The following is a 15,785-nucleotide window of genomic DNA, read 5'->3' on the forward strand; positions in this document are numbered from 1 at the left end:
TTCCTCCTGTTGTGGTGACGACCCCAACCATTAAACGATTTTCGTTGCTACTTCTTAACTAATTTTGCTATTATTAATCATAATGTAAATATCTGATATACAGGATGTATTTCATTGTTACAAATAGGACGTAAATATATATAGTGATTAGTCACAAAACAATGTAATTATGGATTGTGAAATATTTATTTTTCAGTGGTCTTGGGTGACCCCTGTGAAAGGGTAGTTCGCGACCCAGATTGAGAACCACTGGGTTTTAAATCTTTTATTAGGTGCTCATAGAACTCTTATCACAATCCATCCATACATCAATTGTGTAAAACACATTTGCATATTCATTGCCCTCATCATTCTCCTAAAGGGGTTCTCCGTGCAAGCAGAGCTACCCTTCGGGGATGCCCTCATCAGTCTTAAACATTTGCTCTCCACTTAAGCCCCTGGCATCAGCTCCTCTTCTCCCTCCCTCCCTCCCCCAGGAACTCTTGATAATTTATAAATTATTTTGTCATATCTAGCCCTGTCAGACGTCTCCCTTCACCCACTTTTCTCTTGTCCACCCCCCAGGGAGGAGGTCACATGCAGATATTTGTAATTGGTTTCCTTCACACTCCCAGTATCGCCTCTCACACCACTGGTCCTGAAAGGATCATCCGCCCTGATTCCGAGTTTCCAGTTCCTACCTGTACCAGTGTGCATCCTCTGGTCCAGCCAGACTTGCAAGGGAGAATTCGGATCATGATAGTGGGGGTGGGGGGAGGAAGCATTTTAGGAAAGTTGTATTTTTCATCTTTGCAACATCACACCCTGTCTCATCTCGTCCGAGACTCCTCTGCCAGGGGATCTCCAGTGGCTGACAAATGGGCTTTGGGTGTCCACTCAGCACTCCGCCCCCCGCCCCCTTCACTATGGTAAAATTTTTTTGTTCTGATGATGCCTAATACCTGATCCCTTGTGATCACACAGGCTGGTGTGCTTCCTTCCATGTGGGCTATTGCTTCTGAGCTAGATGGCCACTTTTTTACCTTCAAGCCTTTAAGACCCCAGACACTATCTTTTGGTAGCCAGCACCATCCGCTTTCTTTGCCACATTTGCTTAAGCACCCATTTGTCTTCAGCGATCATATCACGGAGGTGAGCACACAATGATTTTTCTTTCTTTGATGCCTGATACCTGATCCTTTGGCACCTCGTGATCACACAGGCTGGTGTGCTTCTTCCAAGTGGATTTTGTAGCTTCTGAGCTAGATGGCTGCTTGTTTACCTTCAAGCTTTTAAGACCCTAGACGTTGTATCTTTTGATAGCCAGACACCATCAGCTTTCTCCACATTTGCTTATTCACCTGCTTTGTCTTCAGCGGTTCTGTTGGGATGGTGAGCATCAGAATGCCAATTTAATAGAAGAAAAGTATTCTTGCATTGAGGGAGTGCTTGAGTGAAGGCCCAATGTCCATGCTAATACTAAGCCTATAAATATATGCACATAGATCTATTTCCCCATCCTCATACATATATTTGCACATGTACCTCTTTATCTAGGCCTTATAAATGCCCTTTGCCTCCCAGCTTTTCCCTCTACTTCCCTTGACCTTCCTCCTGTCCCACTATCATGCTTTGTCCCCACCAGGGTCTCAGCAATTCCTCTTAGTTACATTACCCTTGATCATGCCCTACCAGGCCTCCCACACCCTCCTCACCACCAATTTGGATCACTTGTTGTTCCCTTGTCCCTGGGTTTGTTAACACTCCCTTTCACCCTCTCCCCCTCTCCCATGTCTCCAGGGAACTGTTGGTCCTGTTGTTTTCTCCTCCAGACTGTTCATCCAGCCTATCTTATTTAGACAGGCCTGTGGAGATAATAACATGCACAGAAACAAGACAGAGCTAAACCAAGTAACAATATACAACTAATGACAAAAAAACAAAACAAGAAAAAGCTTGTATTTAGTTCAAAGGTCGTTTTTTGGGCTTTAGGAGTGTTTTCCAGTCCAGTCTGTTGGGACATGACGCCCTTGCCCCAAAGTCCACCTTCAGCATTCCCTGGGGACCTCGCCGCTCCATTCCCTTGCTGTGCTGTTGCACCCCCTTAGTGTCTTGCCTCGATGTGGCGCGATCAGATCGGGTGCAATTCCCAGTCTCCGGTGTTGTCCCCAGTAGGGGTATGGGTCAGTGAGGGGCGTCATGTCTCATAGTGGGGCTGGCCATGTGGTCCTCTCTGGGGACTGGCTGCTCTAATTGGGATCATTGTCCTCAAGGACTGGTGGGGCAGGATGTGTTCCACTCTCCTCCTCCCCCTTCATCTGTTTCCGTGTGCTCTGATCAGCTATGTCCCTCTCCCATAGCTGCAGATTCAATGTCATTTTTTGAAATAAATTCTTCTGTGGGAAGGGGCAGGTGTCCACTTAGTAGTTGGGATTGGGGTCACCCCCCCACCCCCACCGAGAGAACCGCTGTTCTAAAACCTTCTGCTTATGGAAATAATTTTACAGCAAGGCAGTCATTTTTCGAGGTACTGATTGGCTTTGTATTGCCATTTTTATTGTCAACCTTCCCATTTTTCTCTATTCTTTATTAAGGTCTGGTTTGAATTTTGGGCAAAAAGATTAGATCTATTGGAATTTGGTTATGATTTCATGGGCTGGCAAAGAAGGATACTTGAATCCTTTACAAAAGGACTAAAGTTGTGGGGCAAGAGACAGGGGTGGAAATAGTAAGCAGTCATAATTAAAACAATGACACTTTTGACCAACATCCACTGCAGATGTATGCAAATCTCCCCAGCACATCACTACACAAAATTACTAACAAAGTTACATCAAAGATTTCCAACATGTCTTCCATTTAAAAATAGCAATCAGGAGGACGGCCCTGAGCCTGGCCGAGTGCTGGCGACGCGGAGCTGCAGGATCGCTTCGAGATGGCAGAGGTGGAAGAAACCCTGAAGCGACTGCAGAGCCAGAAGGGTGTGCAGGGGATCATCGTGGTGAACACGGAAGGCATTCCCATCAAAAGCACCATGGACAATCCCACCACCGCACAGTATGCCAACCGCATGCACAACTTATCTTGAAGGCCAGGAGCACTGTGCGAGAAATCGACCCCCAGAATGACCTCACCTTTCTTCGAATTCGTTCCAAGAAAAATGAAATTATGGTTGCACCAGATAAAGACTATTTCCTGATTGTGGTTCAGAATCCAACCGAATAACCTACTCGGCTCCTTATGTTCATCCTTAACTTAATCCCCTGCCCTCAAGCGTTAATCATGCCAATCCACTACAAATGGAATCACACACTCGAACCAATCCAGTGACCAAGGGAGAGCTGCTGCCTCACCCACCCCACCTGTCGAGGGAACCCTCTGCCCCACCTGTGGCTGCAGAGGAGGTCCCGCTGCTGGGCCTTCTCCTTCCATGAGATCCCCCCCCCGCCCCCCGCCCTCATGGCACCTAGGGGTCGGAGCAAGAGCTGTGAGGAGCCCCCACCTGCTTCCTCCTGACCTTCAGTTCACATGTCACCCTTGGAAAAGTCTGTTTTTCTTTACCTAAAAATAAACTAAATGCTTGTTAAAAAAAAAAAAAAAAAAAAAAAAAAAGCAATCAGACACCACCACTCTACTCTGGCAGTAAATACATGATTTTGAGGTGGCAGCAGGGGGAAGCACAGCATCCCAGTGTTCTAATGTGAAGTGTTGAGGTGGCTGCTGTAGATTAGGAAGCTAGAGTACGTCTATATCAGTACTATGTTTTTATAGACAAGATGGATCATAAGAATTTAGAACATTACCACCTGTACAACTGCACAGAAAATATTCTGTTAGGGAGTTATTTATTTTTTAAGGGGAATCTAGTTTGCGTGTAGATGCACGTGCCCTGGGTTATTTACTATGCCTTTTTTATTGCCATCTTGGCCATAATTCTTAAGCATTAATTCTTGAGTTACTGCTACTAACCTGGTCGAGAGATACACTGCCCCAAATATGCATTTTTGGTTGCAGCAAATAATTGTGATAATGGAAATTCAGACAAGAGCTACATAAAAAGGTGATCTGCAGTGTTATATTAGTCAGTCATTCAACATTGATGGTAGGCATTTAGTATGCCTGTGTTACTATTCCCTAATTAAAAGTAAGTCTTCAATAGGTTCTAAAAAATACAGTTTCTCTGTGTTGGAAAGGAGATTGCACAATTTAAATGAGAGCATATCAAAGATGGTGCTTTTGCAAGGCATCATACTAACCTATAATGAAGATTTCCTATTTTTCAAATAAACACAAAATAAGCGAACTAATTGTGAATAAGTAATAACAACTTTATTTTAACTGGACGTGCTGAAATGCAAAAAATATTTTCAGCAACAAGATACAAAAAGTATGTATCTTACTGTTAACATCAACTGATTATTAAAAATGAGGCTGAAAATTTTATTGTAAGTCTTTATGCATTTGGACCTTGAAAATCAAGCCCCCCTCTCCCAAAATAAATTTTTAAATAATTGTAGCGGAATTTTTCATTTTCAAACTGGAACTCACTTAAGGTACATCTTCATTCTAAAAACCTAAAGGCAAAATTAACTGGGTTACAGTATACAATGACAAACTCTAACAGAAAAAGATTTAAATATAAGAATTCCTTTTCAAACATAAAGTCCACATACTACAAACAGAAGACACAGTGTGGCGATTTCATTTCTAGTGAAGAGAGAAGTCTTGCATATGGTAGGCACTCAATATTTGTTCAATGGGACTTAAAATTTACATCATTCCTTGACACCTTAAATAGAGCTCTTGCTATGTACAAAAAAAGGCTTCCAAAATACTCGTATGTGTGCTGAAAGTGCTGTCTTTATAATCTGAGAACACTAAAACAAACCTACCTATCCCCTCACCTAATTCTGTTAAGTATTTCCATTTTATTCATCAACGGAAGAGTGTGAATGGCTGAGTCAGAATAATTCCCCTCTTCAAGTAGGCCTATGAGAAAAACTTGTTGAGTTGATTTTCACACAATGCTACGTACTGAACAAAGTCCCCATTATAGGAGAAATACTGGGTAGCATTTATGATTTATAAAGAAATCTTACTTCAAATCTATACACAAAAAATCAAAGGGGGCACACATACATCCGTAATTCTACTTTTTACAATTTAAGTGCTAACTTAGGGCTGCTATAAAAATAAACAAAATTCATGACAATGTAAGGGAACGCTAGTATTTTCAAACTTAATGTTATAGCTGACGTCTGAAAAAGGCACTGTTTGCACATTTCATCATGCAATAAACTGGTCACATTTTCAAAAATTTCCTCTATCACTTAACTTGTCCCTCCCAAATAAAGCACACTTAAATGAAATATTTCAACTAACCTGAACTTTCAACATTTAACTGAGTCCTATTTTCAGAGATTCATTCTTTTGAACCTACCACACACAAAGCAAGTAAGTTTGCACACACATACACACACATACACAAATGACCACATAATACATGCAGGGTGTCTTCAAAGACTATTTCAAGGCAATGACACATGAGTATTCAAGGAGGTAACGTTAGCACGCCATATTATGGCACCTTCATATTTGTGCTCCAAAATACCGACATAGGCTAAAATTGTGAAAGGAAAAAAAGCGCATAAATGGTGTTTCTAATTCACACTCCAATGGTTATTCCTATAATATGTAACATTTAAGACCACTCACTACATTGCTAAGGAGAAGCCTATTCAGGTGACAAAAAGGAACCAAAAGCAGGCATAGTTCCAAAGGCAAGACTGTTCTGGACACAAGTGGTTTGTATTGAAAACCATGTTTGTGGTCTAAAATTTAGGAAAAACGAAATAAGAAAGGCTATTAAGAGCACTCACTGCAGAACATGTCAACAGATTTTTTTTCATTGCCTCAAGAACCCACAACACCGAAAATATACATAATAAATTAAAAAAGTTAAGTCAAATCGCATACAATTCTGTTAGAATGGTAGGCATTATATTATCTGAAACATGGACATTTCTACAAATGTGGATATGCTTACATTTAGAGCACAGTGTCTGACATTTTTGGTAAAAAAAATGTGCTACCAAACTTAAAAAAAATCTTTATAATAAAATCCTCAAGATCTGCAATAAACATTAAAGTAACAAAAAGCTGAAATGTTCATAATACCATTTATTACCAAAGTCACTATGGTTAGAGCTTAGATTCTAGCATTGAACTGATTCACAATCTGCTTGTGTGCATTTGATATAAAATGGACACACTAGTATTTTTATATGACAAAATTCTACGGCCTGAGGAAGAAATTTTTCTCTTAAAAGACCCTAAGCAAAATCTTAAATTAACAAGTGTATGCCTGTGGTTTAACTTTCACACTGTAAACTTAATGGGCTCACTTACAGTGGAGTCAGCAAAGTGAGCTTCTGAACCCCATTCATATCTTATATAGGATGGAGTCCAGTAACAGGTAAAAATCTTTTTCTGTAGTTCAGAGTCCTCCAATTTCAAATTTAAGTGAACACACAACGATTCAATTAAATTTCCCAGAAAGAAACTAAGATCTGAAATATGGTCTTTCTAAAACTTGTTTGTTGTAGATAACAAAATGCTAATTTGACTTTTTCTTTCTTTTTTTTTTTTTTTGACTTTTTCTTTCAAGATAAATATGAACCACTCTTTTGCTATATTAGAATTGTACCAAGATAGCAAAAATAAAATCTAGTTTAAAACAACAAACTTCACCCCTCCCCCTCCCCTCAATTTTGTACTCAATTCAAACACTAGACAAACTACACAAATTTGGATCTGGAGAACAAAGTTAGACAGGCAAAGATATAGACGTATGCACTTTTTTTTTTTTCCCAGTGACACATTTTTCCCTTGTGGTCAAACACCAATCTCCTCTAAGAGGCACACTGCATTGTCACGGTTGCAATGAGTCGGCGGCAGGGACCTGACACCGATTGCTTTTGCTATTCTGGGACAGCGTAGCAGAATAGACCACCACTGTGAACAGCCATCCAACACTGAGCATGTGTATATATTTAAAGCTAAAATTCGTTGGTAATAAAGAACTGGCCCATGGAAAGCAATTTATGTATGTAAATAGTTTATCCTGTTCACATTGTGCAGAATTTCAACATCACCCACCATGTCAGCAAAGTAACTGAAACGATAACTGAGAAGGTAGGAGTGGAGTGGGGGAGGGGGGAAGTCTCATGACGTGGCCTGGCAGGCATAGGCTGAGGGTTTTCTCCATCAGTGTGCACACCCCACAGGGAAGTGACAGCAGTTCAGTGTTTTAGAAGGAGTAGACTGTCCGAGATTGCTTTAATTATTCGGGTGCCTTCTCCAAACAGGAATGAATTCAACCGTGACTATCTGAAATTCAAACCAATTTAAGTATAATCAAGGACATCCTTTTTGTCTGTTTTCATAAACATCCCAGTTGCTTCCATTTGTCTTTTAAAAATTCTTTCAAAAGTTAAGACACGATTAATTATACGTTATAAATTCCCTCAAAGGAGAAAAAAAATATATATGTACCATTCAGCATACAAAAGTTACACATTAAAAGTGCATATATATCATTCTTAATTGGCCCACTCATTAAATTTACATTTGGTCATCTGTACTTTTAACATCTACAGAAGTCTTCATATAAATGTAAGTCAAGAAAAACCCCAAACAAACAAACCCACTGTCATTGAGTGCATTCCGACTCCCTGGCGCCCCACAGGACAGAGTAGAACTGCCCTCCAGGGTTTTCCAAGGCTGTAGATCTTCATGGAAGCAGACGGCCACATCTTCCTCCCGCATAGTGGCGATGGGTTTGAATTGCTAGCCTTCTGGTTAGCAGCCAAGAGATTCAATCACTACACCACCAGGACAGATAAATTAAAAAAAAAAAACCAAAACCAAAAAAACGAGCACAAAACATCCTTTCTTGGTGAAATCTTAACACCAATCAGTTTTCAGTCACTATAAACTTGGATTAACTCACAAAGAAACAACAGCAAAAGTTTATGTTTCTCCTAGTTTGTTGAACAGTTACATACAAACGGCACAAATCGTACTAAAAATTCGGGCCAACTCATTGCATATTTGCCCCCTGAAATGAAAAAATAAATTAGAATTGAAGCCGTGTATATTGCCGTAACTTACCTTGCAGGCAAGTAGGTTCTCTTGTATTCACAGAACGTAGACTAGAGACACTCCTGTAATCTCCAATACAAGTGCCTTTTAGGAGAACCTAAATTTTAACCTTTGAAAAGATAACATAGGATAAACCCTATAAAATACATTTTTGCTTTCCTCAAAATAATGGAAGATCCTTTTGAAACTTAGTATCTTCAGTTATCAACATTACTGCATTATGGAGCTAGTGCAATCCTGCATAGCCTTGGTCAAAGTGACAAGGCACAATACAAAAATTAAAGTATTATAGGAACAAGAGAAGTCACTGAAGATAATTTAAGGCCTTGAAGTGAATCAGAGTATAATCAGTCTAATTTAAAGCTGAAGAATAAACCATAAATTATCCACCTGAAAGCTAGCAATATGCTTTTTCAGTTTCTGTTCTGTGGACAAGAAAACAGAAACAATGCTTGCTTGTGGTTCGTGTATTAGAATCCTTCTAGACCAAGAAGAGGAAAAGTCATCTCCATTTCTCTGCAGGTCATGGAGACTTCAGGACTGCTTCAGTCGTTTGCGTGGAATGCCGAACTGCGGGCACTGGGCAGATGCAAGTGCTCGGAAGGCTTCTGCTACCAGGTGAGGGTGAGACTGAATCATAGACTTCCACCCGGCTGTTTCCATGATGTCTGTTGCTTGGCTGTAACATACAAATCCCATGTTCATGTAAGAATGTTTTTCAAAATGCACGGTTGCAGTGTCATTAAAAAAAATCTAGATTTCAAAATGTTTTTAACATGATCATGTCTGCCTCTGTGTATTTAAACTATTTGAATTCATTAAAACAACATCTTTACCTTACTGGCATTTCTTGTTGCAATTGAAATGATTAAATCTTTTTGGACGTTCTATTCCTTCAAAGTATGTGACACTAGTTTCCATCATTCCACTGGCAATGGTGCCCCTGCTGCCCCAGCTCCTGCAAGATCTGCTCTTCCTTACCCGCCCCTTTAACATGGGCTTGTCTTGGGTTTCGGGGCCACCGGAAGAAATGATTCTGACATCAGGGCTCATACCAAATTCTTAGCAACACCCAAGTGGACATCTTCCCACATCACTGATGCTTTGCAACAAGTGTACGAGGATGACGCCCCACGTAAAACCATGTTCAGAGAGATCAGGTTTAAGGAAGGTCAGGAAGACCCCAAAGAGGAGTGTACGGCAGAGAGGTCAGCTTACAAGGTGAGGGCAACTGGTTTCTTGGATCCCCAAGGCATCATCTTCACAGATTCTCTCGAAAGACACAGGACGGTCAGGGGGTTTACTAAGGGTTTTTAAGATTATGGAGAACAGCGCTCATGGGAAAGTAGCACCGAGCAGTTTTCCCTTGTCCGTTATGACAACGCACCTGCTCCTCCTCGGAGGGGAGCACGGGCCGTGCGACAACTTGACCATCGGGAAACTCACCTTCTACCTGACCGTCCCCATCGGGCCTCTGCACACTTCTTTGTCACCAAGCTCAAAGAACATTGAAAAGGAACATGATTTTTGAGCTCCTTTGCAAATACGTCCAAGTCGCCATTTTAATGTGATGGACACAGAAGAATGCAGGAGTCTTCAGGGAAGGGTTAAAGAGAAGAAGGCACAATGACAGCGGCCCACAGTATAAAAGCAGGCCTCAGCCACAGGCCCCCAAGCTCACTTGGCCTGCAGCCCCTTTCCAGAAGACAAGTTACTCGGGGTCCCCTAGGTCCACCATCCAGGACACTGAGTAGGCACCTGCTCTGACAACCGACTCGGACTGCTCGGGTGCCGCCCTAACACTCACTCAGGGACACTCGAGAGGAGACGCAACAGCTTTTCATGGCTTTGCTCACGAAGGCGTCGATTATTCTGTAGCAACTCTTTTTGTCCACCTTACGCCTGTACAAGCTCTCCCTGAGCAGTGTCTTTGCCTCTGCCCCTTTTCTTGCCTGCACCTACCATCCATTGGAGATTCTCCTCCAAAACGTCTGCTATCCTGCCATTTTACTTTTGTCCCCTGGTCACCAAACAGCTGAATTTACATTTCAACTTTCATCTTTTCCCCTCGGAGCGACTGGTAGTTTTAAAATGCCAACCTTCACACTTAACAAAGCTCTACCAACCCCTTTGCCATGCTTCCACCAGGGCTCCTTCACCTTTCAACGCTTGTCTGAGCCACTCCAGCAACTTGTGAATTGGCACCTGCCCTTCATCTCCCTCCACCCCGCGCCCACCAGCCTCCACACTCTAAGGACAGAGGTTAAATCTCAAACCTGACCATGTCCAAGCACAGGTTAACTGGTTTTACTGATTTCCAAGCCACACACCAAATAACGTCTCAGCGCCCTATTGTTGTCCACACAGCCTTCTAGAATCTGATCTGTATCTGCTCCTAGTTTCTTCTCATAGCCTGTCTCAAATCCACACTTCCTCAGAAAGGTTTTCTTAATGAAATTAGATTTTAAAGTCTATTTCTCTGTTGTTAAACCATAAATTCTATGAAAGCATAGACAACGTAAGTTGAAACTCAAGTCTGAAAATTACTGCTTCCAGTACTTGGGTCCAAGCTATCCTTTCTACCTGCGATCCAGCTTCCTTCCTTCCTAAACTATTCCAACTCCATTTCATGTTTGAAGACTCAGGTCAGTCATCTCCAGCAGGCCACCCATAAATGTCCAGGCCTAAGGCACGCGCCTACCACAGCTTCTGCTATCACGTTACCTACCACCTATCAACATCCAATTTTCATTATCTTTACAGTTGTAATTAGTTGTACAGAAACACGTAGATAACTCAATATGCGTGCTATTTTCATTTTTATAAGTAATTACTTTCAAACAATAATTTTTTGCAGCATGTACGCAAAGGAGATTCAAAATAGTGGGTATTATTTTTAACATAAAAATGTTAGGTTGAAGTAATTGATATTTTTGAACTTGAAAATGGTATTAAGTAGGAAAGATCTCAGATGTATCACTGGGTTCCTGTCCATGTTTTCATAAGATCGAAGGTGAGAAAGATGTATTGGGTACTACACCCTTATAGTTTCAGAAGGGAAAAGGAAAGATCCCATTGACGGCATTTTTAGAACATGACGCAGTATTCACGCAGGGTAGTTGGTGAGCCTAAGAAGCAGTCGGGGAGCATTCCAGACGTGTGTAGGGCACGCAAGCTAATCATGGGGGGAAAATACAATTTTTAGAAATACTTTCTGAAGAGGCAATGATTAAATCTCTATCAGTCCTAAAGCTCTGGATTTCCATATATTCCATATGAATCTACCTTTAATAAATTAGCACACTCCTCACACTTCATAGAATCTACCTAAAAGCCTAGCTCCAAGAATCCACTAGTCTAATAGATTATAAAATAACGCCGTTTCCTTCATGTAACTGATATAAAACAAACACCAAGACCTGTATGTTTTGTATGTGAAGCAAAGGCTATGTAGACATTGAATCTCATTTCTGCAGATCAACTTTAAGTCAGAAACTGATGTCATCTTACTTGCTGTTCCAGTTTTTCCCATCTTTACACCCAAGCTGCCGAAGTACACTGCACCTGCATTGAAGATTGAAAAACACTTCAAACAAACGACAACAAAATCGGACAGAAAAAAGTGGAAGGCTCTGTGTCCAAGGAGATACAAGCATAGCTCACCTATTAATAAAGTCTATGGCTTGTGCCTTCAACTGTTCTGCACTGTGCAAATCTGCAAGGACAAGGGTGTCGGCCACGTTTTCCACCGAGAGGTTACTACACAGAGCTTCTTCACACATGACCTTCAGACGTTCCAGTGCGTACTGTCCGAAAGAAAAACAGACCATTGAACACTGGCTCAAGTCACTAAGCATTCACGTACATGCTTTGAATTTAGGAGTTAAAGTTACAGCAGACTGGCTTGGGAGTGAGGGTCTCTAAAAGTCTTTAAAATCATTTCTTTAACCTAATGTGATGAAAATAGCAATGGATATATTTACAAGACTCACAATTTCAATGTGCATAAGTTGCAAACTATGGTCTTTATTTTCAACACAAGGCTTACGTGGAAAAGCCCTATTTTGATGAAAGTCTCCCCATCAGTATGCGTCCTTGTCTGCTATACTATTTTAAACACTGCATGTTGCCCAGACCACCCTTGAAGAGTTTATTAGTGATTAAGCTAAACAAACCCTATTCATAGCCATGAAAACATTTAGGGTTGTTAGAGCTTATGTTAAGTATTTTAATAGTTTTATTCAGATAAAGTTAACATGCAAGAAACTATAGACTTAAAGTATATTTGTTGTATGTTACGCTTTCGACATGTGTTCATAGAAAAATGGAATAGAACTAGAATGGAATGTTCCATAAAGTATTTGAAGCCCCCTCATATGCACATATACCCATGAAACCTTTACAAAGCAAGACCGTGGAGACAACCATCATTCTCGAGTTTCTTGCTAGCTCCATACAGTCCAACCTATCCACATCAGATAACACATCTGATATGTTTCCTATCACTAGAGTTTAGGTTTGCTTTTCTAAGAGTTTCTATCAATGGAATGATATATTCTCATGCATCTGGCTTCCTCCACTACAAATATTTTTATAATTATTCAGAGATCCACGCAGTTTCTTTTGATCAATAACCCCCTTTTCATTGCTCAGTAGTTTTCCACTGTAGATCTGTTGCCATGGAGTGGATTCTGACTCAAAGCAATGCTACTGCACAGAGTACAACTGCCCCTTGGTTTGCTTCTTTATAGAAGCAAGCTGCCATATCTTTTTCCTAGGGAGCAGCTGAGATTTAACTGCCAACCATTTGCCTAGTAGTCAAGCACATAAACCCATCAGCATGAGAGGGCCTTAGTCCATGCTATTAATACATTACAATTCACTTGTTGATAAGCATGTGGGTTGTTTCTGCTTTGGGCTACTAAAAAAAGGTTGCCGTGAGTATTCGTATGCACGTCTCTGTATGGGCTATGTTTTCTTCCCCTGTGAGTGACAAACAAACAGCAGAACCACTAGATCACATGATGAGGATTTAGCTTCTTAAGAAGGCGGCACTCTGCGTCCGAGCAGTCGTGCTGTTGGTGCCATCAGGTCGGTTCTGACTCACAGTTATCCTATGTACGTAGGCGCACACCCCAAGGGCAACCCTTCCAAGAGAACCGGGAACACCGTGTGGTACGACATCAGGGTGTGTGTGTGTGTGTGTGTGTGTGTGTCTGGGCTGTGTTCTTTGACCAAAAGTAGCCTGTTCCAAAGTAGGTGTGCCATTTTACATTCCCTCTAGCAAAGCACGAGACCTGCTTCTCTCACATCCTTGACTGCACTTGGTGTAGTCCCTTCAATTTTAGTCCCTTTTAATTTTAGGTGTGTGAAAGCGGTGATGATACCTTTAATTTGTAGTTCTCTAATGATTAATACTGTTGAGCATCTTTTAATATCCTTCACATGACTTCATGGCATTACTGAATAAAAAAGCTTCGGATACATGCACTGAAAATATTTTCTCCCAGCCTCATCTCCCTGTCTTTGCAAATACACATTGTTCCTAATAAGCAGTATTATTTGGGTTTTTCTTTTTTGTAATTGGGCAATCTGCTTTTGATGTTTCGATATGTTTACATTTAATTACATGGTTAGATTTAAGTGTGTCGTCTTGCTGTTAGCTTTGTTTCCTCATCATTCTCACCTACTTTTGAAATGACATTTAAAAAAATTATTCTATGCTAGCCTATTGGCTATAACTTCTTGTTTTTCTATTTCAATAATTTGTTTAGAATTCATCAGGTTCATCGATATTTTAGCTACAAACCATAATCTGCTAATAATTTTACATAATTGTATTAGTCTGGGTACTTGAGAGAAACAAACCCACAGAAACTCATGTATAAGAGAGTTTTATATAAAAGGTAAGGGCACATCAAGAAAACATCCCAACCCAGTGCTGCCTAAGCCCACAAGTCCAACATTAACCCATATGTCCAACACCAATCCACAAAGTCCTCCTCCATCTCACAAAACACATGAAATGATGCTGAAGGCAGGAGGAAAGCTGGATTAGTGAACATGTTAGCATCTCAGCGCTGGCAGGGGTCTCCACACAGCTGCTCCAGCACCCAGGGCTGCATTGGGGTAGGTCCATGTGGCTTCTCCTTGGGGATGTCTTGCAGGAAGTGAGCCTTGCCAGCTGAAGCAGGGAACTGCTAAGGCAGCTGCAACCTGGTCCGACCATCACAAAGCAAGAAGCCCGAAAACTAGCCCTTCAATTAACTCAACATGTGTTTATTAGCCAGCTTGGCACAATAAACTACCTCAATAGTGTATTTCTCATCTCAAATCATCTTTTTAAAAATTTTTCCAAATCTAACTTTTGAGCATCTAAAATATAGTTCTAACGGTGGTCTTCTAACATCTGTTGGCTATACGCTGACTTCAACTGATTTTTTTGCATTAATGATTTTTGCTCACATGGCAGACATTGTGAATTTTATGTTGTTGGATGTTACACATCTTAAAATCAAATACACTTTACCCTTATTCTGGGACAGTGTGTTACTTGGAAGTACTCTTAATTCTTTTAGACCTTAGTTTAAAAACTTAGGCAGGACCAGAGTAACATGTATTCTAGAGCTAGTTATGCTTTACTACTGAGGCTAAGACGTTGATTATGAAGCAACACTATTCTTAGTATCCTACTCCATGGCCCATAAACTGAGGTTTTCCAGTTGGCAATATTCTCAGCTTTTATAAGCACTGGACATGGCTGTATGGAATTCATTCAAGGAGTGCATTCCTCAGCCTGGGTCACATGCTAACACATTTGCATTAATGAATTCTATGCCAAATATTCCAAAGGAAAATCTCTGAGCAGACTTTTCCTCTCCAGCACTTTGTCTGGCAAACTCAATCTCCTCACTGTGCTCCTCCTGGACTCTCAGCTCTGTGTTACCCAGCCTCAGCAGGGAAACGTGCTGGGTCAATCACAGGCTCCCCAAGTGCTCAGTGACCTTGCTATCACAAGACCAGTGTCACAAAAACCACTGTTTCCCATATATCTGGATATTTTCCTTGTGCATTCTTTGTTTTATTTATATTGTTTACAAGGGAGATGATAAATCTAGTTCCTGTATCTAGCTCCTATATTTAATTTCTGAGTTTCTCTATAATTATCTTTATTAAAACCAAATTATTCTAGGAAAGGGATTAGGCATAATCTTAATGATCTAATCTTGCTACAACAGAAATATAACAAGTGGGTATCTATAAAATACAGCACTTCATCTTTTTACAGCTTAGGCTGGAAATTCAAAGTGAGGGTGCCGGCTCTATGGAAAGGCTTTTCTCTTGATTGGCAGTAGGGGAGGAAGGCCCATGTCTCCTTTTGGTTTCTGTTTCCCGGTTCCTTGGAGATCTCTCTGTGGCTTGGCTTCTCTCTTCTTCCATCTGTGATCACTTAATCTGCTTCTTCGTTATCGAGAGAGAGAGAAGCCAAGCTAATACTAATACAAAGAAAGCCCCCTCTTAAATGGGATTGTCATCACTGAATTAGGGGTTAGGATATAAACACAGATTCCTCAGGGCCACAACAAGCCTCACATGTCTTCTGTAGTAATCTGCGGTCACAGGAGACAGGGCTTGTAAGAAAT

At 40.9% G+C, this 15,785-nt stretch overlaps 1 protein-coding gene and 1 pseudogene across 6 annotated transcripts in view; one reads left to right on the top strand and one right to left on the bottom strand.

The window, feature by feature from the left end:
* Positions 1-2,862: 2,862 nt before the first annotated feature.
* On the top strand, positions 2,863-3,344 carry LOC142424238 (dynein light chain roadblock-type 1 pseudogene; annotated as a pseudogene).
* A 977-nt stretch (positions 3,345-4,321) lies between these two features.
* Positions 4,322-15,785, bottom strand: part of SPOPL (speckle type BTB/POZ protein like) — a 55,123-nt gene continuing 43,659 nt past the window's right edge. For 5 of the 6 annotated variants that reach the window (XM_075530020.1, XM_075530017.1, XM_075530016.1 and 2 more), the window contains 3 exons: positions 11,806-11,948; positions 11,653-11,706; positions 4,322-8,821 (listed from right to left, as the gene is read on the bottom strand). In XM_075530020.1, coding sequence (XP_075386135.1) covers positions 8,677-8,821; positions 11,653-11,706; positions 11,806-11,948 — 342 coding nt within the window. In that variant the 3' untranslated portion in view covers positions 4,322-8,676. The remainder of the gene's footprint in view (positions 8,822-11,652; positions 11,707-11,805; positions 11,949-15,785) is intronic. The other variant, XR_012779379.1, reaches the window with a different exon arrangement.

Source organism: Tenrec ecaudatus, chromosome 13 (assembly GCF_050624435.1).
Source record: "Tenrec ecaudatus isolate mTenEca1 chromosome 13, mTenEca1.hap1, whole genome shotgun sequence".
In the NCBI taxonomy this organism is placed as follows: domain Eukaryota; kingdom Metazoa; phylum Chordata; class Mammalia; order Afrosoricida; family Tenrecidae; genus Tenrec; species Tenrec ecaudatus.